The sequence below is a fragment of the Labeo rohita genome, chromosome 21, assembly GCF_022985175.1.
Source record: "Labeo rohita strain BAU-BD-2019 chromosome 21, IGBB_LRoh.1.0, whole genome shotgun sequence".
Lineage (NCBI taxonomy): Eukaryota > Metazoa > Chordata > Actinopteri > Cypriniformes > Cyprinidae > Labeo > Labeo rohita.
In genome coordinates this window covers 12,541,487-12,565,086 of record NC_066889.1, presented here as the reverse complement: position 1 = coordinate 12,565,086, position 23,600 = coordinate 12,541,487, and the positions used below count along the sequence as shown (strand labels likewise).

The following is a 23,600-nucleotide window of genomic DNA, read 5'->3' as shown; positions in this document are numbered from 1 at the left end:
TCCCTCTTTATTCTCACAGCTGCAACTGTAACTCCATCATGCCCAAACCGGTTAAGGTGGTAGCGGTTGGAGGTCAGAGCTATTTAGGAGCCGTCTTGAGATTCTACGTCTCTCAGCTCGCCAATAAGATGTCCGACTGGCTCAGCCACATGAAGTTCCTTGTGGTGCCTATAGGTGCGTATAGATTTCTAAACAGAAATCAATCAAGTGCATCAAAAAATGCAGGCTGTATCATGTGAGCATCTCCACAGGCTCTCACCCTGTGGCCAAACACCTGGGTTCTCTGGACAATCGCTACAGTTCTTCCTTCCTGGACAGCTCATGGCGAGAGTTTTTCAGCCGCACAGAGCCTCCTCAGCCGGGTAAATAACTGAATTTGTTTAACTCCTCTAAAGGTTGTTTTTCATGTGTCATCTCAAAGCAGATATGCAGCTCTTTCCAGCTCTTCGTATTGACCATTTGTTCTTGTATCTCTTCAGCTTCCTCTGCTGACTTTGTGGATGTGGCCGAACGAATTCTACAATACATCAACGGAGCTACGGTTACTCATCAGCTTCCCATTGCTGAGGCGATGCTGACATGCAAAAACAAGACGTGAGTGAGATGATTTCCATAACCCCATCATTTCATATAGATTTGATTTGTATTTTTATTTTTTTTACTTTATTCTTCTAGGCAAGATGACGATTCCTACCAAAATTTTGTTCCATTTGTGGGTGTAAGTACATTTTGTTACACTGTTACACTACTGCTCAAAAGCTTTTAAAGGCATAGTCCAACAAAAAATGAAAATTCTGTCAATAATTACTCAATCTCATGTTGTTCCAAACTTGTAAGACCTTTGTTCATCTTCATACCACAAATTATTTAGTGTCTTAATAGTCCATGTGACATCAGTAATTTTGTAATTTGTTACAAACTGTAATTTTATTTATTATTTTAAAGCTATGAGAATACTTTTTGTGTGCAAAGAAAACAAAAATATTGATTTTATTCAACAATTTCTTCTCTTCCATGTCAATCGATGCATGTTCGCAATGCTTCATGGTGCTCTTGCAAATGATGAAATTGCTGAAAAGTTATTTTTTTGTGCACAAAAAGTATTCTTGTAGCTTTATAAAATTAAGGTTGAACCACTGATGTCTCATGGACTATTTTATTGATGTCCCTACTACCTTTCTGGGCCTTGAACGTGGTAGTTGTGTTGCTGTCTATGCAAGGTCAGAAAGCTTATTTTGTGTTCCGAAGGTCTTTGGTTTAAGGTCTTAGGCGTTTGGAACAATGAGAGGGTGAGTAAATAATGACAGAATTTTCATTTTTGGGGTGAACTGTCCCTTTAAAAGTCATTTATTTGGAATAGAAATCTTTTGTAACTTTATAAATGTCTTTACTGTCACTGTTGATGAGTTTAATGCAAAAAAAACTTACTGACCCCAAACTTTATACAGTAAACTTGTATTGCAACACATTCCAAATTTCAATAGATTCATATTTCATTATTTCTCACAACAGGTTGTTAAGGTGGGATTGGTAGAGCCCAGCCCAGGATCTTTAGGTTTGTAAATGTTTTTTTTTTTGTTGCATCTATCCACAAAAATCCACCAGTAATTAGGGTTGAGAACAAAGAACCAGACAGCTCAACAAGTGTAGTCTGATTCTCCAAGAGCTCTAACTTGGTTCTTTTTAGCCAATCTAAACACATAAAATGCACATTTAGATTTGTATTTATATAATAAATTTTACCACATGTTTTTAAAAAATGTATAGTTAATTATTAGATCATTATGTAGCAGCAAGGGTAATTACATCACATTCATGCCACCTCTAAAAGACTCTGAAAAGTCCACTTGAAGGGGGAACCCCAGGTATTAAGACTTGTATGAGTTAATATAACATAAATTATGTCTCTTACTCAAATATGTTGTAGAAAACCCATGATTTGCGTTATTCAAAAAATCCTCATTGTTTTATACATATTTTGGACTATGGGGGGCGCCATTATTTTGATGATGTCAAATGGTTGAACTCTGTGAGCTACAGGCGGCAACTTGTGTGGCTTTTGGCTGTAATTTTCAGTCGAAGTGCAACAAGAGAAGTGATGTAAGTCTTCACTGCTTTCCTAGAGATAGGAAGAGGAGAAACGAACGAGATGCCAATGGATGAATGAAACTTCCTAGACACCTGCATCTTTGTTTTGTCCACTTTAGCCCTGACGCTTTTGAGGCTTTTAGTAGACCACAACAACTGAAAGAGCTTACAAAAGGCAGAGACAAGAAACGCTAGATGCCATCCTGGCAGGATATAAACATGCCAAAGCTTGTCATGACGCCGCAGCCACTGAAGGAGTTTCTCTCGCAGATTTCACTCAATATCCGGATGCATTTAGACGACTTGTGGGGAAATATCGATGGTATGGCATCTGTAAGCTCTTTCAGTAGCTGTGGTCATTGTATCAATATTTTATTTTCTGGGTTGTGTAGGCCTGTTCCAAGTTGTTTTGCAGTAAAAATAGCAACAGTACATCACAGAGTGCAACTATTTCTTGTCATTGAAATAATGGCGCCCCCACATAGTCTAAAATATGTATAAAACGATGTGGATTTTTTAAAAATAACAAATCTTTCACGGGTTTTCTACTACATCTTTTAGTGAGAGACATTATTTACATTATATTAAGCCATACAAGTCTTAAAATGTATCAGGGCTTGAAATTGCGACCATTTTGGTCGCATATGCTCCCAAAATTTAATCTGCGCGACCTCAAAATATATTTGGAAGCATTTGTGCGAGTGCGAGAAATTGTTGTGGTGCGACTTGTTTTCATTTCTTCACAAAACTTTGCTATACTATATTACTATATTTCTATATACTATATTTCATGCTACAGCGCACATTCTGTCAGACGCAATTCTGGCACCTCTGTCTCAATATACTGTACATCGCGGCATACATTCACATCAAATGACAACTCAGCTTCAGAGTTTCACTCACGCAGGGGCGTAATTTCCACTGGGGACACAATTTTCAAAATCCCCCTACTTTCAAATTGTTTTGTTAAATTAATGTGTTGTATTGTAGAATGCACGCTCAACACCGCCGAGAGTTTAGCGCCATCGTTAAAAGGAAACCTAAAGTAAAATGTGCGCGCGCATTCAAAAGCAATTTTAATACCCCACGTTCAGAGAGCGACTCCCCAATGTGCTCAAATTAGGCTACATGACATATATCTAGGCTGTAGGCTATAGGTTGTGTAGTTGTATTCAATGCAACCTTAATATTCATTTGGTGCTACCAAGTAAAAAGTTAATTTTGAGCCCTGTGTATGTACAATTTAAAAAAAAAACAAAAAAAAAAAGAGAAAGAAAGAAATTCTCCTCACTTTGCTATGCATTTTAACATTAGTTTTGCTTTTTCCCCAAATATTTAACTCGATGTAGGTGGAGATTGCGAAGAGGGTTTGGCTTTGAGTTTGGCAGTTCCATCGACGTCTCCACCGGCTCATGGATCTCCCACTGGGATGATGAAAGATTCTGCAACGCCTCCTCCATCACCATCACTAAGCGGACTGGCTGCTCTTGGGTTTGTGTACAATATTGTACAGAAATCTGCACCGCTCTGCTGTTTCTCACATTGCTTGAGCTTACAGCTGTTATCTCTTTAAAAATGCTTGCCTGGTAAAAACCTGGTCAAACTGATTGTGTTATCTAGGAGCCCCAGCATGTCTCATGGTATGGATGCCATTGGGCTGCAGGTGGATTACTGGGTGTCCTCAGGGGCTGAGAAGCGCAAAGATGGAGAGCGGAGAGACACGGGCAAGATCACTTTGAGGTGTGCGTTCAGATCCTTGCAGGTTTGCCGACTGCCTGGCTCCTTTGAGCTACTGACTGGCTCTAACACCATGTCCATGACTGTGGTGACCAAGGAGAAGAACAAGAAAGGTGAGACGGTCCATTAGATTTACACAATTATCCATTTGCTAAAGATCACTTGGTGTTTTCGTGACCCATACAGTGTTTTCTAGCCCTGCAATTTCATTTGACATTTTCTCTCTTGCTCTCTACCCTTTTTTGTAGCTCTAGTGCTACTATTGTTTTTGCTCTCCAAATGTATACTGTATACTTTATCAACTATATTTACTCACGTTGTCTGTCTTCAGTCCCGACCATCTTCCTGGGGAAGAAGCCAAAAGAGAGAGACACAGAGTCAAAGAGTCAGGTCATTGAAGGCATCACCAGACTCATTTGCTCTGCCAAGAATCAACAAACCAGTCTAAGAGGTAGAGATTTTCTGTTTGTTTCTCTGTTTTTTTGTTTAAGAGGTTCACACATTACAAATAATGGGATTTCTGTTATCCAAAAATGATACCCAAATATTCTAAATTTGAGCAGTCAGTTAAGACCAAGATATATGACGACTAACATGAACATTGGCATCTTTGGTGTTCATTGCTCTGAAAGGTCTTGAGACCCCTGGCGTTAAGTTTTCATTTTCCAAAGTAAATTTTCAGTGTATTTATTGATTGAGAGGTTCAAATGAAAATGAACAAGAATTTTAGAATTTGTTTTGTCCACATGAGCCGTCACACATTTGTTTATTTGACTAGTGACTTAGAAATAAAGTAAAATGCATTATATTTTATATTAATTTTGGCAATTAATGTTTGAAATTAGTCAGAATTCATGTTTAAAGGATTAGTTCACTTCATAAATAAAATTTTCTGATAATTTACTCACCCCCATGTCATCAAAGATGTTCATGACTTTCTTTAGTCGAAAAGAAATAAAGGTTTTTGAGGAAAACATTCCAGGATTTTTCTACAATGAGGATCAACAGGTTGAAGGTCCAAATTGCAGTTTCACTGCAGCTTCAAAGGGCATGATCCCGGCCAAGGATATATATATAAAAATGTATACTTTTTAACCACAAATGCTCATCTTGCACTTGCTTTGCGATGGGGGTCCACTAGAGCTGCATGATTAATCGTTAAAAGGCTGCAATCTCTATTCAAACACCCATGCAATCTTATTTCTAAATGACAATGATTTGCCCATGTCTATTAAACCTTTGAAAAGTTTTACTGGAACATTCAAATCTGTGTTCGCATTGCCGCTGACACAGAGTCTTCTCAACTACCCAGAATCATTTTTGTGTTATAGTCATTCTTAGCACAGAAATACTGGTATCATAGTTTGGATATAAACATCAAGTATGAATGAAACTCATTCTATTTTGCATAAAAATTGAAAAAATAATACCTCTCAAAAGAAAAGTTAAGCAGACATATACTAAACCACGCTGCAGAGGTTTACGGGAGTATTTAGTTAATTTGATGCAAAAATACACCACACTGAAGTGGCAAGATATTAGAAAATTTAGAAAGTTTATTAACTGAAAACCGAGGTACGGATTGAAGCGTGGACTAACTGTATTGTTGCTTCCCTAGTTTACAAGCCACTTTTTCCTGTGCTTTTCAGTCAGTTTCTTGGTTTCTCAGTTTGACCGATTTGAGCATTCATAAACAATGCAAAACATAGACATTTTGAATTTCTGGTAGTGCGTCCTATAGAGAAAAATCACTTCCTGCCCTCCAGCTGCATTTTGCGCCACAGCAATGTCATGTGCAAACAACCTATTTGGACCTTCAAACCATTGGCCAACATTGAAGTTCACTATATGGAGAAAAATCCTGAAATGTTTTCCTTAACCTTGATTTCGACTGAAGAAAGATAGACATGAACATCTTGGATGACGTGGGGCAGAGATGGCAAAAGTACACACATCCTACACTCAAGTAGAAGTACAGATACTCATGTTTAAAAATACTTTGGTAAAAGTAGGAGTACTGACTACACTTTTTTATTTAAGTTAAAGTAAAGTATGGGCTCAGACATGTACTTGAGTATCCAAAAGTATCCATTACTACTACCTGTTTTAGTGTCACGCTGGTAACTGGACCTCACCTCATATTGACACATTAATATAAAATAACTTACAATTAAAATTTGTTAGTTAATGAATGTATCAAGGCTAAACAACCACCATGTAGAACAGGGGTGGACTGGGACAAAATTTCAGGCTGGGAAATCTCAAACTCCAGGCCATCCCACAACAAATTAGAGTTGTCCTGAAACCATTTTTTTGTATGGCCATCACATTTAAATAAATGTTTAATTAAATAAATTAAACAATAAATTAACAATTAAATAAATGTTTAAAACCTTAGGCTGGGGCCATGCAAAACAAGAAAAAGGCTCCCTCTTGAACTGCACCTTTAGTTCCATTTTCCTTTTTAGTCTTTTCATTTTTTTTTTTTTTTTTTTTTATCTCTCTGCATCTCACTTTGTGCATGTTTGATTTTTTTTTTCACTAATTTTCTTGTACCCGTCACTTTTCCCATCAACCATTGACTGTTGTGAACAGAACTGTCTCCACCTTGTTGCAAAACAACCACCTCGTTATATTCTATTTGCAGTAACAATTTTATTTGTTCAATTTAAAGTGTCACATTATGACCAGGTGTTGTTGACTATGGTTCATTTGTGGTTACCATGGTTTAACTATAGTAACCATGGATTTTGGTTTTAATTTTCATAAGGGTTGTGTTATGTGCCCTAGCTTCCTCTTAGCGTATTACAAAACAATGTTTTCTAACATTTGTTTGCTAAATTACTGCTGTAACTTTACAGTAGATAATAATGATGTCCTTTAGCACAGAGTATTTTGAGTGATGACAGTAATTTTGTTTAGTTTCATTTATAGTACTACTGCTGTAGTTTTGTCTTTTACTTAAAGGAGAAGTCCACTTCCAAAACAAAAGATTCACATATGATGTACTTACCTCCCTTGTCATCCAAGATGATCATGTTTTTCTTTCTTCAGTTGTAAATAAATAGTTTAAGGAAAACATTTCAGCATTTTTCTCCATATAATGGACTGATACAGTGACCCGATTTTGAACTTTTAAAATTCAGTTTAAATGCGGCTTCAAACGATCCCAAATGTGGTTGTAAACGATCCCAGCTGAGAAAGAAGGGTCTTATCTAGCAAAAAAAAAAAAAAAAATCTCAAATGCTCATCTTGCCTTTCTCTCCCTGAACTCTGTGTATTCTAGCTTAAGACAGTTAGGGTATGTTGAAAAACTCCAATCGTATTTTCTCCCTCAACTTCAAAAATCATTTCAACATCATCCTACATCGCTGCAGAAGTTCCAACCCAGTCTTTGCAAAGTGAACATGCAAAGATCATCAAACACCCTTAACAAAAAAGGTAAAACGGTGATATAGGACGATTTCGAAGTTGAGGGAGAGCACGGGATGGGTTTCGCTAGAAAAGACCTTTCTTCCTCGGTTGGGATCGTTTGAAGCTGCATTTTGGAAGTTCAAAATCGGGGCACCATACCAGTCCATTATATGGAGAAAAATGCTGAAATGGTTTCCTCAAAAAAACAATTTCTTTACGACTGAAGAAACAAAGACATGAACATCTTAGACGACAAGGGGGTGAGTCCATTATCTGTGAATCTTTGATTTGGAAGTGGACTTCTCCTTTAAGCATTAAACTGCTAGCAACTCTTAGCAGCCTGTTTACAGATGAAAACTGTTTAAAACTAAAGTAACAAGCCTGGTTTGAAAATGTAAGAAATAGAAAGTACAGATATTTGTGTAAAAATTTAAGGAGTAAAAGTAAAAAGTCGTCAGTTAAGTACTGATACCAGAAAAATCTACTTAAGTACAGTAACGAAGTATTTGTACTGCTTTACTTCCCATCTCTGCATGGGGGTTAGTAAATATCAGGGAATTTTAATTCTGGAGTGAACTAATCCTGTTATATTTTAATTATCTCAGCTATTTGCACCCTCTGTTTCTAAAGACATTTGACTCATGACATGTTTCAGTGTCTGTAGATGGAATGGAGTGGAATGACGTGAAGTTCTTCCAGTTGGCGTCTCAGTGGCCCACTCATGTGAAGTACTTCCCCGTGGGACTGTTCGGCTACAACAAAACATCCTCCTAGTGACCTCTGGGGGAGAAAAAAAAAAAAAAACCCCAGTAAAGTTTCCCCTGCTTGTTGCGCCTTCAGACAAAAAAGAGGGCCAGTTGTTATTCTAGAGGTGGTCGTGCTTACTGTACACGGCAGATACTTGAGCCAAAGTGGGAGATGTTGAATTTCTCATCTGGGATTGGTGGGATTCTCTCATCTTGTTTTGGCCTTTAGAAGGCCAGAGCAGACAAAAACTTGAGGAAAGAGTGGGTTGAGAATATTATTTATGAACCTTTTCTACTAGTGTTTGTCTGCTGTGCAATTCCTGATGCAATAACATCCCAATATTGTATTGAGTTTATATTTAAATGGTACTTAATATTAGTGATTAGTTAAAGTTGTCAGATTCATTACGTGTACCTTTTGTTGTACAACTTTAATGTGTTAAGCGTTACTTCACCTGACTGAATCTGACATCCAAAGCTTCTCAAAGACACGTTGTTTGTATTAAAAAAAGCCTTTAAGATACTTTATGAAAAATATTTTTGTCTATGTATGATATATTCAATATATATTTGCTTTAAGTGATTTTATCTCCATGCATGTACTGTATGTATATGTGCTTACATCAGGGTTTGTCTAAGCTGCTATGGACACCTAATCCATTCCACTGTGGTTCTGAGATATTTGCTATAAATTTATTAATCTGCCATGACTAAAAGTAATCACTGGTCTCTACCTCCCCAATGCCTTCCATAACAAATTATTATCTGAGATGACTAATTTTAAGGGTAAATGTGATACTATGGTTTACTTTGTACCTTCCAAGTGACCTAGGATGACGTCTGGAAATTGTGGTACCATTACTGCCTTTCTAAATCTGTTGTGCTAAACCTAGTTAGTTTGCATGATGCAGTATATTGATCAGTATGATTGCAGTAAAAGTGGTTATTTTGATAACACACTCTATATGTGAAAAGTCAGTATTGTATATTTTGTTCTATAAAGCTCTGTGATATTTTGACATTTACATGAAATGTAAATTAGGTAATAAATATACTGTAATTGCAGTCGCTCTGTTTCAGTTTACTTTATATTAATTAAAATGTCTGAATGCTGAAAATGTACACCTGTTACACTATCTATAGAAAATTCATAAAGACTGTTTTGGTGAAAAAGTGTAAATATATTTCCAGTTAATGTAGTACACAAAAAGACTTTTTGTTTTTCACAACACACACTTTTTATATACACTACCTTTCAAAGATTGCGGTCAGTAAGGTCTGTGTGTGTTTTTTTTTGTGTTTTTTTTTTTTAAATTTTGCTGCTTTTATTTAGCAAGAATGTGTGACACTACATTTCTAATGTTATGTATAATATTACAACAGTGTTTTAGTGCCACATTAAAAACAAAAAAAATGATTACAAGATTAAACTCGATAAAACTTGTTTAATCTTGTCTTAATCTTCATTTTTTTTTTTAATGTGGCACTAAAACACTGTTGTAATATTATACATAACATTAGAAATGTCTTTACTGTCACACATTTCTAATGTTATCTATAATATTACAATGGTGTTTTAGCGCCACATTAAAAAAAAAATTAATTAATTAGAAGATTTTTTTTTATTCTATATCAGCTTTATTCTTAAAATATTACAAGCTTAATCTTGTAATCTTTTATTTTTTTGTTGAATAAACTTGAAATATTACGAGAAAAGTAAAAAAAAAAATTGAGAATGAAGTAAAAAAGAAAATGTGAGCATAAAGTTGAAAAATTTGAAAGGTGTTTTTTTTTTTATTTGTCTGCTTTTATTTAGCAAGAATTTTTGACAGTAAAGACATTTTTAATGTTATGTATGATGGCGTTTTAGTGCCACAATAAAAATTTTTTTTTAAAAATCTAAATCTACGAGATTAAAGTCAGAATATTTTGAGAGAGTCGAAATGTTGAGAATTTAAATCTCAGAAAATAAAGTTGCTTAAAATAATGCTTGGAAATAATATCATGTCTTTGACTGCATTTGTTATTTGTAGTGCAATAGCCCCCCCAATAGCAATAAGCTTTGTGCTTTTGGTACTTTTAATATAAAAAGCTTTCAAAATCAGTTTTATAATGAAATACAAACAATTTGTCTTACAATAATGTGTTTTTCAAGCTCTTTAATGTGGTGTGACAGATCGCTGTATTCATGTGAATCAATTCATTAAATTATACTGCAAAAATGTCTGTGGCATCCAATCTTTCATTCCTCACATGCATTTAATTAAGAAACAACAATAAAACGTTCTAAAGGTTGAAGTGGGTTCATTACTTATTAACATAAGTTACATTATTGTCTTTTCTGAGGTATAAAATGTTAAATGAATATTCACGAGCTGTTTTATTCATGGTATAATACAGTAAACGCTTGGACATAATATTTAACATCTTCCATTTATTATTTGTAGCGCACCAGCCGACCAATAATCACAATAATTTTGTGTTTTGTTTTTAATATAACAGATCAGCTTTCAAGTTCTGTCAGTGTCATCATGGAATACAAATTATAAATGTGTTTTTTCTCTTTATTTCAAGTTTATAGCAAGATATAGAAGTGAAGGAACATCAGAAGGCATGGAAAAAAAAAAAATCAATTTAACTAAACGAAATTCTTATTGTAATTGGAAAGATGATTGATTCACATGCCGCTTAAACTGAAGCGAATACAGTGATCTGTCACGCCACATTAAAAACATATTATTGTAAGACACACTGTTTGTATTTCACTATAAAACTGACAGAATTTGAAAGCAGAGACTTTCCCACGGTGCTCCCAATCTGAGCCATTTGCACATGCAATACGTTAAAGTATATGATAACTCTCAAAATATTATAACTTTAATCTTGTAATTGCTACAAATTAATTCTCATAATTCTGACTTTATTCTCAAAATAATTTGACTTTATTCTCAAAAACTTTCGACTTATAATCGTCTCATAATATTTCAACTTTATTTTGTAATTTTGACTTTACTCTCAAAATATTTCGACTTTGTTTTCATAGTATTTTGACTTTATTCTCATTACATTTCAACTTTATTCTCGTAATATTTCGACTTTACTCTCGTAATTGTGACTTTATTCTCATAATATTTCAACTTTATTCACGTAATATTTCGACTTTATTCTCAAAATTTCGACTTTAATTTTGACTTTATTCTTGAAACATTTCAACTTTATTCTCATAGTATTTTGACTTCATTCATGTAATTTCTACTTTCTTCTCCAAATATTATGACTTTAATCTCACTTAGGCTAGAATACACTCTCAAAATATAACTAATCTTGTAATTGCTATGAATTCTCAGAATTTTGACTTTATTTTCAAAATAATTTACTTATTCTAATAATATTTCAACTTTATTCTCATAATTTCGACTTTACTCTTGTAATTTTGACTTTATTCTTGAAACATTTCGACTTTATCCTCGTAATATTTTGACTTTATTCTGTAAATATGACTTTAAACTCACTTATACTAAAATATACTCTCAAATTATTATAACTTTAATCTTCCAATTGGTACAAATTAATTCTTGCAATTTTGACTTTATTCTCAAAATAATTTGACTTTAATCTCAAAAACTTTTGACTTTATTCTCGTAATATTTCAACTTTATTCTCATAGTATTTCGACTTTATTCTCAAAATATTTCGACTTTAATCTCGTAATCTTAGTTTTTTTTTTTTTTTTACATAGCACTAAAACACCAACATAATATAAAGCGATGTATTAAGCAATGTAATACTTCCTGAGCGCCAAATCAGCTTATTTGGAATTAAATTTTGAATGGTAGTGTATATATCTATCCTCATATTATAGATATATTGGGCCTTAATGTCTCCTAGTTGATCGATGATCAAGCTTTATAATGACAGTAAATGGGTGTTATTTTTCAGCAGTCCAAAAGAAGTATAATAAAGCACATCCATCCATCACAAAGTGTCCCGCAAAGCTCCGAGGGGTTAATAAAGGCCTTCTAAAGCAAATCAATGTGTTTTTCTAAGAAAAACACCCATAATTATAACTTTAGAAACCGTTATCTCTAGCTTTTGCTAACTGTCGTACGCACATCCACGAGAGTAGCGTCCAGCGTAACGTAAGCTCCGGTGAGAATATGCTACTTTCACAAGAACCAAGGTTTGTTTACAGGAGCAAAGGAAAACCTGTGTCCTCTTGGCTTAAATCGAAATCCAACAGTTTTCTTTACAAATCCTTGTTTTGTACTTCCATTCGTGACCGGTGTTTTGTTTTGCACTCACCTTTGTGCTTTAGCGTTCATCACTTACACTTATGACAGGAGGCCTTTATTCACCCCCCCAAAGCCATGTGGGACTTTTATAACGGATGGATGTGCTTTATTATAATTCTAATGGACTACTGAAATATAACTGCCATTATAAAGCTGGGAAGAGCCATGATATTTTTTAATACAACTCTGATTGTATTCGCCTGAAAGAAAGTCATTTATATCTAGGATGCCTTGAGGGCGAGTAAATCATGGGGTAATTTTCATTTTTGGGTGATCTCTTTAAATCTATTCACTATGAAAGGGATCATCACATTTATGGGTCTGCCATAAAGTTTGCAACTCCTGATTCAGTAGATGCTTACTTATCGAACACTATGGGGACAGGTGAACTATTCACTGTGTGGTGGTTATGGAGGGACAGCGAGAGAGAGATGGAGGGTGGGAGATAAAGGGAGAGAGAACGAGAACTGCCCCCCTTTTAATACCCAACAACCCAGTTATGCCTGTCCAGTCAGTGCCAGTGAGGTTTGAAGGGGGAAACACACCGACCTGTATGGAGAAAAGCAAACACGGATCCTCTCAGTGATGGGCTGTACAGGATGGAGACTCCTCTGGCTGGCCTGCCTGGTGTCCACTTTTCTTCAATATGGTGCGTGTTGATTTCACTGTTAATGTTAGGCTGTTAAATATGATGAGAAAAAAACATTGAGCCTTAAACAACTGAAGTGAATGTCTTCTTGATAACAAAAAACCTGGGTAAAATGTTTAAATGAGGTATGATACAACCAGTGTGCAACGAAGATCACAGTGATCATCTTTTTGTAATAGGTGTTTGTTACAATAATTGAAACATTTGTAATCTGGGTCAGTTTTTATTTTTTTAGAAGAAGAAATGAAGCCCATTGTTCTCTCTGTTGGTGTATTTGTCCTTGCCAAGGCTGTCAGCTGTAATTAAGGCTTTAGAGTCACTGTGCTTTCCCACACATACACACACACACACACACACACAAACACACACAAAGGCCTGGGGGTGGCAGGGTAGTGGGGGTGGGACTCATCATTACAGTAATGAGACAGCCACTGGGATGGAAGGAGAGAGCTTGAGAGCTACACAACAGAATTGTGGAATAAATTGGCCTGTAAGTGATGTGTCATTGCCAATTGTTAAAAATACGAAAAACGGCCATAAATTAAGCGCAAACATGTAATAAAATGATCCCGCTTAAATGTGTTTCCCCCCACCAGGTGCAGTCCGGGTGACGGTGAGGGAGTCTGGTCTGGAGGTTGTTCAGGGAGATTCTGTCATGCTGCCCTGTTCGTTTTTCACCATGATGCCCTTGTTTAGACTCAGCATCATTTGGACTCTGACCCCACTCTCCAACCCCGACTCTCCCATACAGGTCTGTCTGTCTGTCTGTCTATCTATCTTCTACCTTCATTCACACAAACGAAGATATTTCGGAGAAAATCCGAGAACTTTCTGACCCTGCATAGACAGCAATGCAACAGACATGTTTAAGGCCCAGAAAGGTAGTAAGAACATCATTAAAACAGTACATGTGACATCACTGGTTCAACCCTTAATTTTATGAAGCTATGAGAATACTGAGGTAGATATTATTTTTTCGCAATGTATGCAACATTTAATTCCACCATTTTAGTAATTTATTGAATTTAAAGGAGAAGTCCAGAACAAAAATTGACAGATAATGTAGTCACCCCTTATCATTGAAGATGTTCATGTCTTTCTTTCTTCAGGCTTAAAGAAATTATGTTTTGTTTTTTTTTTTTTAGAAAAAACATTCAGAATTGTTCTCCATATAGTGGATTTCTATGGTGCCCCGAGTTTAAACTGGCTTCAAAAGATCCCAAATGCAGTTGTAAACAATCTTCTCTAGTGAAATGATCGGTTATTTTCATAAAAATAATGTCAAACGCTCGTCTTGTCTTACTCTGCCTGAAATGTTTTATTTTCCGGTTCATGACAGTTAGGGTATGTCGAAAAACTCCCATCTCATGCTCTCCCTCAACTTCAAAATCATCCTATATCGCTGTTTTACCTTTTTGGTTAAGGGTGTTTGATCTTCTTTGCATGTTCACTTGGCAAAGACTGGGTTGGTACTTCTGCAGCGATGTAGGATGATTTTAAAATGATTTTTGAAGTTGAGGGAGAAAATACGTTTGAAGTTTTTCGACATACCCTAACTGTCTTGAGTCAAAAGAGACAGTTCAGAAAGAGCAAGACAAGATGGGCATTTGAGATTAAAATGTATTTAAATTGTATTGTTTTAATGAAAATAACCAATCGGTTTGCTAGATAAGACCCTTCTTCCTCGGCTGGGATCATTTACAACCACATTTGGGATCGTTTGAAGCCGCATTTAAACTGCATTTTGGAAGTTCAAACCCAGGGCACCATAGCAGTCCATTAAATGGAGAAAAATGCTGAAATGTTTTCCTCAAAAAACATAATTTCTTTACGACTGAAGAAAGAAAGACATGAGCATCTTGGATGACAAGGGGGTGAGTACATTATCTGCAAACTTTTGTTCTGGAAGTGGACTTCTCCTTTAATGCCATGACTATGAATTTAAGACTTTCAGTTCTACCTTAAACTGTGCATGGGTGATGGCTTTTTAAGACCCACAGAAACCCTGACAAAGATATTCTGAAGAATGTTGGAAACCCAACAGTTTTGCTTTCCGTTACCTTGCATTCTATTTACTGTCCATATGATGCAAATCAAAAGGAACCAAAAGTGTTTTGTTACCAACATTCTTTAAAATATCTCTGCTTCCTGCAGAAAAATAAAGTCATACAGGTTTAGAATGACATGGGGGTGAGTAAAAGACTGAAATGCCATTTTTTTTGGTGGACTATCACTTGAACATAACCTAAAACCAGTTGGTCAGGATGCTAATAAAGTTATTATATTGTTCTTGGCATGAACAGACTTTAGTTAGGGTAGACGCCATATTAAATCGTAGACGGTTAGGATGCACCTCAGTCAGTAATCAGTTCCCTAGTTTCACTAATCAGGGCACTGACAAGAGGTTTCAGCCATTTTAGGGCTACTGAAACTTTCACTCCCTAAAATATCAAAACATTATTGGTCAGGGACCTTGACCAGTATCCAAATTCATCTACACTATATACTGCTTCACAAGATCTATGGAAGCCCATTTTCGCCACTGAATGAAAAATAAAAAAAAAGGGTAATTGTAGTTTTAAGGGGAAAAAAGACTGATATGTTTTCAGAATTGCAAGTTTGTATCTCACAGTTCTGACTTTATGACACAATTTCAAGTTAAGTCAAGTTAAGAATTGTGAGATATAAACTCTGAGAACATAGTCTTTTTCCCCTCAGAACTAGACTTTATCATTTGCAAAAGTTTATGAGCTATATAAGTCAGAATTGCGAGATACAATCTGGCATTTGCAAGAAAAAAAAAATCAGAATTGCGAGATACAAAGTCGCCATTCGAAAAAGTTAGAATTGCATGAAAAAAGTCTGAATTGCGAGGATATAAACTTGAATTTGTGAGAAAAAAGTCTGAATTGTGAGATACAAACTTGCATTTGCGAAAATGTCAGAATTGAACGGAAAAAGTCTGAATTGCGAGGATATAAACTTGCATTTGTGAAAAAAGTCAGAATTGCGAGATACTCGCATTTGCGAGAAAAACGTCACAATTGCATGAAAAAGTCAGAACTGCAGGATATAAACTTGCGTTTGCGAGACGAAGTCAGAATTGCGAGATACAAACTCGCATTTGCGAAAAAGTCAGAATTGCATGAAAAATTTAGAACTGCGAGGACATAAACTTGCATTTGTGAAAAAAAAGTCAGAATTGCAAGACAAACTTGCATTTGCGAAAAAGTCAGAATTGCGAGATACGAACTTGCATTTGCGAGAAAAAAGTCAGAAAAGCAAGACACAAACTCGCATTTGCAAGAAAAAAGTCTGAATTGTATGAAAAAGTCAGATTTGCAAGATATAAACTCATATTTGTGAAAAAAAAGTCAGACTTGCAAGAAAAAGTCAGATTTGCGAGCTACAAATTGGCATTTGAGATACAACGTCAGAACTGCATGAAAAATTTAGAATTGGGAGATACAAGCTCGCATTTGTGAGAAAAGTAAGAAATTCGAGAAAAGTCAGAATTGTGAGATACACACTTACATTTGCGACAGAGTCAGAATGAAGAAGTCAGAATTATGTGACAAACGCATTTGTCAAAAAGTCAGAATTGTGAGAAATTTCTTTTAGGAATTGCATTAAAAAATTCAGAATTGTGAGATATAAACATGCATTTGTAAGAAAAAAAATCTGAATTGTGACAAAAGAATTTCAATAACCATTTTTTTAATCCAGTGGCAGAAATGGGCTTTCATAGAGATCTGATTCAGATGCCCCACTTCGATTTTAATCTTTATAACGGCATATGCAGTGTATAAAGGTCCTATATCACATTTCCAACGTCTCTGAAAAGATGTTTTGTCAAAAGAACCACTGGAATGTTGTTAAATACCTACAATCTCCATTTTCATTTCTGCCAACAGTAAATATGGCGCTAGCTGCTCTGAGTAAGATCTGTCAAGACTGATACATGTGTCATTGTGCAGGTGATCGTGTATGATCAAGGGCAGGTGATTGAAAGCCCTTCATTCATGGGCAGGGTTGGATTTATGGGAATGCCCTGGAGCGCGGACATCACTTTGAACTACACACGCGTGTCTGACGCTGGAGTCTATCGCTGTGTGGTCAGCAACCCACCTGAGACAGGAGACCCTGGCATAGGAGAGCTCAGCCTCACTGTTTTGGGTATCATATCTTCACATACTTCATTATACTAACAGTCTTTTCACAGCCAACTAAGCAATATCACACGAGCTGCGATTCTACACACACCGCACGAGGTCAAACCAATCAAACCAACAGCACGCCTCCAAGTGTGATATGGCTTTTATATAACAGTTCTTTAAACTATAAGTTTAGCAAATTGAGTAACTTACATTTAAGACCCAGTACTGCAAGTTAAAACCGTCTGTTTTCGCGCCGTCAGCGGCATCCAAACAAAGCAGAACACCAACGAACTGCAGTCGGAACGTTCAGGAATGAATCAGTTGCTTGAGCGAATCGGTTGAATCATAAAATGAATCAATGACTCACTCATAGAGACAGCTGCTTATCGCCAACTACTGGCGAAACGAAGTAACCCGTAGAAAATTACTGACAACGGCTCAGTTCGAAATAGCATAATAGCATATTACCTTCACTATATAAAGATAAATGATAAAGACAGTTGAAATATAAACATCCACCTTATTCTTCAAGTAAGTAAGCCTATGGACGGGGCTTCCAGTTCATTAGCCGCTATAGGGAAATAACGGCTAAAAAATAAACGTGCAGTAAACAGTAAAACCGTTTGTACTGCAAACCAGTGTGTACATAATTGAGATAATACATTTAAAAAATATGGCAAGACACACCCATTTTCAATACTGAGCAGCAAAAGGAGCTGTTTTGTACAGCTAAAAATAGCTGGACACAGATGAGACCTGAAGCCAAACTCATAAAATTTACAAAGTACGTTTAAGCTTAAGTTCGACAATTACTTAAATAATAAATAAATAAAAAAGAAAGCTAAATATAAATATTTACAACAACTAAAAAGTGAAAAAAGCACATAGGTTAACAAATTTACTAAAACTGAAATTAGAATTAAAATGAAAATATAAAAAGTAAAAATATAAAAAAATAAAAGGTAAAATATTAATATTAACTAAAAATGTTAATAAAATCTAGAGATAAACAGTAAAACTGTTTGCACTGCAAACCAGTGTGTACATAATAAAGATAATACATTAAAATAACATGGTAAGACACACCCATTTTCAATATTGAGCAGCAAAAGGAGCTGTTTTGTACAGCTAAAAATAGCTGGACACAGATGAGACCTGAAGCCAAATTCATAAAATTTACAAAGTACGTTTAAGCTTAAGTTCGACAATTACTTAAATAATAAATAAAAAAAAGAAAGCTAAATATAAATATTTACAACAACTAAAAAATGAAAAAAACACAAATATAAAAAGTAAAAAATATATTTAAAAAAGGTAAAATATTAATATTAACTAAAAATGTTAATAAAATCTAGAGATAAACAGTAAAACTGTTTGCACTGCAAACCAGTGTGTACATAATTAAGATAATACATTAAAATAATATGGTAAGACACACCCATTTTCAATATTGAGCAGCAAAAGGAGCTGTTTTGTACAGCTAAAAATAGCTGGACACAGATGAGACCTGAAGCCAAATTCATCAAATTTACAAAGTACATTTAAGCTTAAGTTCGAGAATTACTTAAATAATAAATAAATAAAAAAGAAAGCTAAATATAAATATTTACAACAACTAAAAAGTGAAAAAAGCACATAGGTTAACAAATTTACTAAAACTGAAATTAGAATTAAAATGAAAATATAAAAAGTAAAAATATAAAAAATAAAAGGTAAAATATTAATATTAACTAAAAATGTTAATAAAATCTAGAGATAAACAGTAAAACTGTTTGCACTGCAAACCAGTGTGTACATAATTAAGATAATACATTAAAATAACATGGTAAGACACACCCATTTTTTTCAATATTGAGCAGCAAAAGGAGCTGTTTTGTACAGCTAAAAATAGCTGGACACAGATGAGACCTGAAGCCAAATTCATAAAATTTACAAAGTACGTTTAAGCTTAAGTTCGACAATTACTTAAATAATAAATAAAAAAAAGAAAGCTAAATATAAATATTTACAACAACTAAAAAATGAAAAAAACACAAATATAAAAAGTAAAAAATATATTTAAAAAAGGTAAAATATTAATATTAACTAAAAATGTTAATAAAATCTAGAGATAAACAGTAAAACTGTTTGCACTGCAAACCAGTGTGTACATAATTAAGATAATACATTAAAATAATATGGTAAGACACACCCATTTTCAATATTGAGCAGCAAAAGGAGCTGTTTTGTACAGCTAAAAATAGCTGGACACAGATGAGACCTGAAGCCAAATTCATCAAATTTACAAAGTACATTTAAGCTTAAGTTCGAGAATTACTTAAATAATAAATAAATAAAAAAGAAAGCTAAATATAAATATTTACAACAACTAAAAAGTGAAAAAAGCACATAGGTTAACAAATTTACTAAAACTGAAATTAGAATTAAAATGAAAATATAAAAAGTAAAAATATAAAAAATAAAAGGTAAAATATTAATATTAACTAAAAATGTTAATAAAATCTAGAGATAAACAGTAAAACTGTTTGCACTGCAAACCAGTGTGTACATAATTAAGATAATACATTAAAATAACATGGTAAGACACACCCATTTTCAATATTGAGCAGCAAAAGGAGCTGTTTTGTACAGCTAAAAATAGCTGGACACAGATGAGACCTGAAGCCAAATTCATAAAATTTACAAAGTACGTTTAAGCTTAAGTTCGACAATTACTTAAATAATAAATAAAAAAAAGAAAGCTAAATATAAATATTTACAACAACTAAAAAATGAAAAAAACACAAATATAAAAAGTAAAAAATATATTTAAAAAAGGTAAAATATTAATATTAACTAAAAATGTTAATAAAATCTAGAGATAAACAGTAAAACTGTTTGCACTGCAAACCAGTGTGTACATAATTAAGATAATACATTAAAATAATATGGTAAGACACACCCATTTTCAATATTGAGCAGCAAAAGGAGCTGTTTTGTACAGCTAAAAATAGCTGGACACAGATGAGACCTGAAGCCAAATTCATCAAATTTACAAAGTACATTTAAGCTTAAGTTTGAGAATTACTTAAATAATAAATAATAAAAAAAGAAAGCTAAATATAAATATTTACAACAACTAAAAAATGAAAAAGCACATAGGTTAACACATTTACTAAAACTTAAATTAGAATTCAAATGAAAATATAAAAAGTAAAAATATAAAAAAATAAAAGGTAAAATATTAATATTAACTAAAAATGTTAATAAAATCTAGAGATAGTCAGTTTAGATCCTGCTGCTATACTTAACACAATGTTTGTACACAATATGTTTGAGTCTTTTCAGACTAATTGTAATGTGAAGGTCTGCATTTATGCATTCAGATTTCATAACCTATTCTGTGTTTGCAGCACCTCCGTCTCTTCCTGTGTGTCTATGGGAAGGGGACACCGACACTGGAGGCAATGTGCGACTGTCCTGTGTGGTGGCGGAGGGCTTTCCTACTCCCCAGGTGATCTGGGAGAAGTTAGAACCAGATAAGACAACACTGCCAGTGAACATGGATGGTAAAAAACCTTTACACATATGTACAAAAAAATCATCAGGCATGAAGAAACAATTTTTCATACCTGTATCTGTCGCAGGTGACATGGCGGGCTCTGTGCACATCACTAATGTGTCTACGCAGACTTCTGGCCTCTACCGCTGCTCCGTGACCAACCCACTGGGAACCCAGCACTGCTATATCAACCTGTCTGTCTACGCACGTGAGTTTTTCAGTACTACAGGTTTGGAATGACATGTGAGTGAGTAAAATGAGGATAGATTTTTTTTTTTTTTTTTTTGTTTTCTGTGAACCTGTAGCTCCGGATAACTCTCCTGGCATCCTGCAAGGGGTGCTGTTGAGCCTCACGATGGCCCTTCTCCTGCTCGCTCTGATGGTGCTGGTGCTGTGGCTCCACCGTTTGGCACAGGAGAGCAAATGGAGGAACAGCCATGAGGAAGATGAGTGCTATAATGAGATCAAATACACACCCTCTCTCATTAAACGCTCCTTTGTCTGAGACAAGGATAAGAAGGGATATCTTGTGGGATGTCACTTTTTAAGTGCATTACAGTTGCCCCAAAGTGGTACAGTCACTACTGTAAACACATGTATATATATTTTTTGTCCTAAGGCATGCCACAGATGCTGTGAAATACATTTGAATTGTATTTAAACCAGAATATTCATGTAGAAGCTGGCTTTTCACTTTCTACAAGCTGTAATCTCAACAGACAATCAGATGTCACTATAAATTAATTCAAGTTGAGTTTGGTCTTTTGGTAGAAATGTCTATGCTTTGTAGAGGACATTCATTTCATACAGTAACATACATTGCTTGAAGCTGATTGTAGCTATTGCATTTGCTTTTGGAAATAAACCTCCAATTTAACTACAATAAAAATGTGAAACACTACAAGCAATTTTAGTTTTTTTTTGAATAATCATGTAAGCCTTTTGCATATTTCTATTTGGGATCAGTAAGATTTTTTTATGTATTTTTAAAGTTTTTTATGCTCATCAAGGCTACATTTATTTTTTTCAAAAATCCAGAAAAAAACAGTAATATTTTAAAATAATATTTCAGTGTAAAATAACTGTTTTCTATGAGAATATATTTTAAAATGTAATTTATTCCTGTGATGCAAAGCTGAATTTTCATCATTACTCCAGTCTTCAGTGTCACATGATCTTTTAGAAATCATTCTAATATGCTGTTCTATTATCAACGCATAATATTTTATTGCCACCTTTGATCCTTTTTTTTTTTTTTTTTCAGGATTCTTTAATAAAATATAGCTGCAACCAGAGATTACTGGGGTTAAGCACAAGGCAGTTAAGCACATGAAAACATACTTACTTAAAGGGGTCCTATTATGTTCTATAACAGAGTCTTGATTTTGTTTTGGGGTTGTACTAGAACATGCTTTCATGCTTGGTGGTTCAAAAAACGCATTATTTGTAACATAATTGACATTACAATACATTTCTCCCAGCCTGGCACAAACGACTCGATTAGTTCCAGGTTCTGCCTTTCGTAAAAAGAAATGTGTTGTGATTGGTTAGCTGTCCTACTGTGTTGAGATTGGCGAACAACTTAGGCAGTGTTTCAGTATTGCCACACCCCTTGTCAAAGAATCAAGTTCCGTGTACAATTGTTAGGGCAAGCAAGATTAAAGTGATTCTTACGTTTTAAATACGGATATTTTTCTTACAAAAACGCATTCAATACAGGAGGCCTTTATTAACCCCCCGGAGCCGTGTGAGGCAAATTTTAATGTAACTCCGATTGCATTTGTCTGAAAGAAGGAAGTCATATACACCTAAGATGCATGGAAAAACCTAGGACTAGTTTGCAAAACTATTTTTAAAAAAAAAAAAAAAAAAAAAAGCAAAATAGTTTATACTAAGCATTAAAATGAAAGAATTTAATAAAATTCCATACTTTTGATCGATGTAGCGCCCCCGTCAGGCCGACTGGGCTGAGCCTTGGTGACATTGTAGATTGTGTGAGTACTACCATCCCTCCAAGTTTGTCTATAAGATAGTCTGTATGACTTATGGTTTGGTCTGCCCAATCAGTTTTACGTGGAGATTGCTGATCCTTGGCTATTTAACAGTTCCAAAAGGGTTTCAGTGCTATGCTGAAAGATTAAAAAAAAACCTGGAATAAAATAATCACAGGTTACAAAAAAATATTTGGCAGCACAACTGTTGCCAACACATTTAATTTTAACAATAAATCAGCATATTAGAATGATTTATGAAGGATCATGTGAGACATAAGACTGGAGTAACGTTAATGAAATGAAAATGAAAATTCAGTTTTGCATCACAGGAATAAATTATATTTTAAAATGTATTAAAATGGAAAACCATTATTTTAAACTATAAAAATATTTCACAACATTACTGTTTTTCTTTACTGTCTTGATGAGCATAAAGAGAATTCTTAAAAAAATTAAATTAAAATCTTACTAATCCCAAACTTTTGAATGCCAGTTCAAAACGACCCCAGATACCGGAAATATAGTCTATATAATGTATATGTGACTCTGGACCACAAAACCAGTTATAAGTAGCACGGGTATAATTGCAGCAGTGGGCAAAAACACATTGTATGGGTCAAAATCATCAATTTTTCTTTTCTGCCAAAAAATCATTAGGATATTAAGTAAATATCATGTTCCATGAAGATATTTAGCAAATTTCCTACTGTAAATATATCAAAACTTGATTAGTAATATGCATTGCAACTTCATTTAGACAACTTTAAACCAGCTTCCAGATTCCAGACTTTCAAATAGTTGTATCTCTGCCAAATATTGTCCTGTCCTAACAAACCATACATTAATGGAAAGCTTATTTATTCAACTTTAAAATGATGCATCAACCTCAATTTTGAAAAACTGACACTTATGACTGGTTTTGTGGTCCAAAGTCACATATAGGAATTTATTATAACCATTTATAAATGAAATAGATAACTAG

At 34.4% G+C, this 23,600-nt stretch overlaps 2 protein-coding genes across 3 annotated transcripts in view; both read left to right on the top strand.

Moving 5' to 3' along the window:
* The window catches only part of pacs1a (phosphofurin acidic cluster sorting protein 1a), a 32,416-nt gene extending 22,210 nt beyond the window's left edge, over positions 1-10,206 (top strand). For both annotated transcript variants that reach the window (XM_051093404.1, XM_051093403.1), the window contains exons 16-24: positions 20-174; positions 252-362; positions 480-594; positions 676-718; positions 1,513-1,555; positions 3,438-3,579; positions 3,709-3,938; positions 4,157-4,276; positions 7,895-10,206. In XM_051093404.1, the coding sequence (XP_050949361.1) occupies positions 20-174; positions 252-362; positions 480-594; positions 676-718; positions 1,513-1,555; positions 3,438-3,579; positions 3,709-3,938; positions 4,157-4,276; positions 7,895-8,013 (1,078 nt within the window). In that variant the 3' untranslated portion in view covers positions 8,014-10,206. The remainder of the gene's footprint in view (positions 1-19; positions 175-251; positions 363-479; positions 595-675; positions 719-1,512; positions 1,556-3,437; positions 3,580-3,708; positions 3,939-4,156; positions 4,277-7,894) is intronic.
* Positions 10,207-12,797: 2,591 nt separating this feature from the next.
* On the top strand, positions 12,798-21,515 carry zgc:165604 (uncharacterized protein LOC792578 homolog). Its single transcript, XM_051093408.1, has 6 exons — positions 12,798-12,926; positions 13,523-13,677; positions 16,904-17,102; positions 20,476-20,631; positions 20,710-20,832; positions 20,930-21,515. Exons 1-6 carry the CDS (start codon positions 12,863-12,865, stop codon positions 21,127-21,129), a joined length of 897 nt encoding a protein of 298 aa, XP_050949365.1. The 5' UTR covers positions 12,798-12,862; the 3' UTR covers positions 21,130-21,515.
* The last annotated feature ends 2,085 nt before the right edge of the window (positions 21,516-23,600 follow it).

Coding starts and splice junctions, on each gene's coding strand:
- zgc:165604 (XM_051093408.1), top strand. CDS start 12,863: ATGGGCTGTACAGGATGGAGACTCCTCTGGCTGGCCTGCCTGGTGTCC. Junction 12,927..13,522: donor GTCCACTTTTCTTCAATATG/GTGCGTGTTGAT, acceptor TCCCCCCACCAG/GTGCAGTCCGGGTGACGGTG. Junction 20,833..20,929: donor CAACCTGTCTGTCTACGCAC/GTGAGTTTTTCA, acceptor GTGAACCTGTAG/CTCCGGATAACTCTCCTGGC.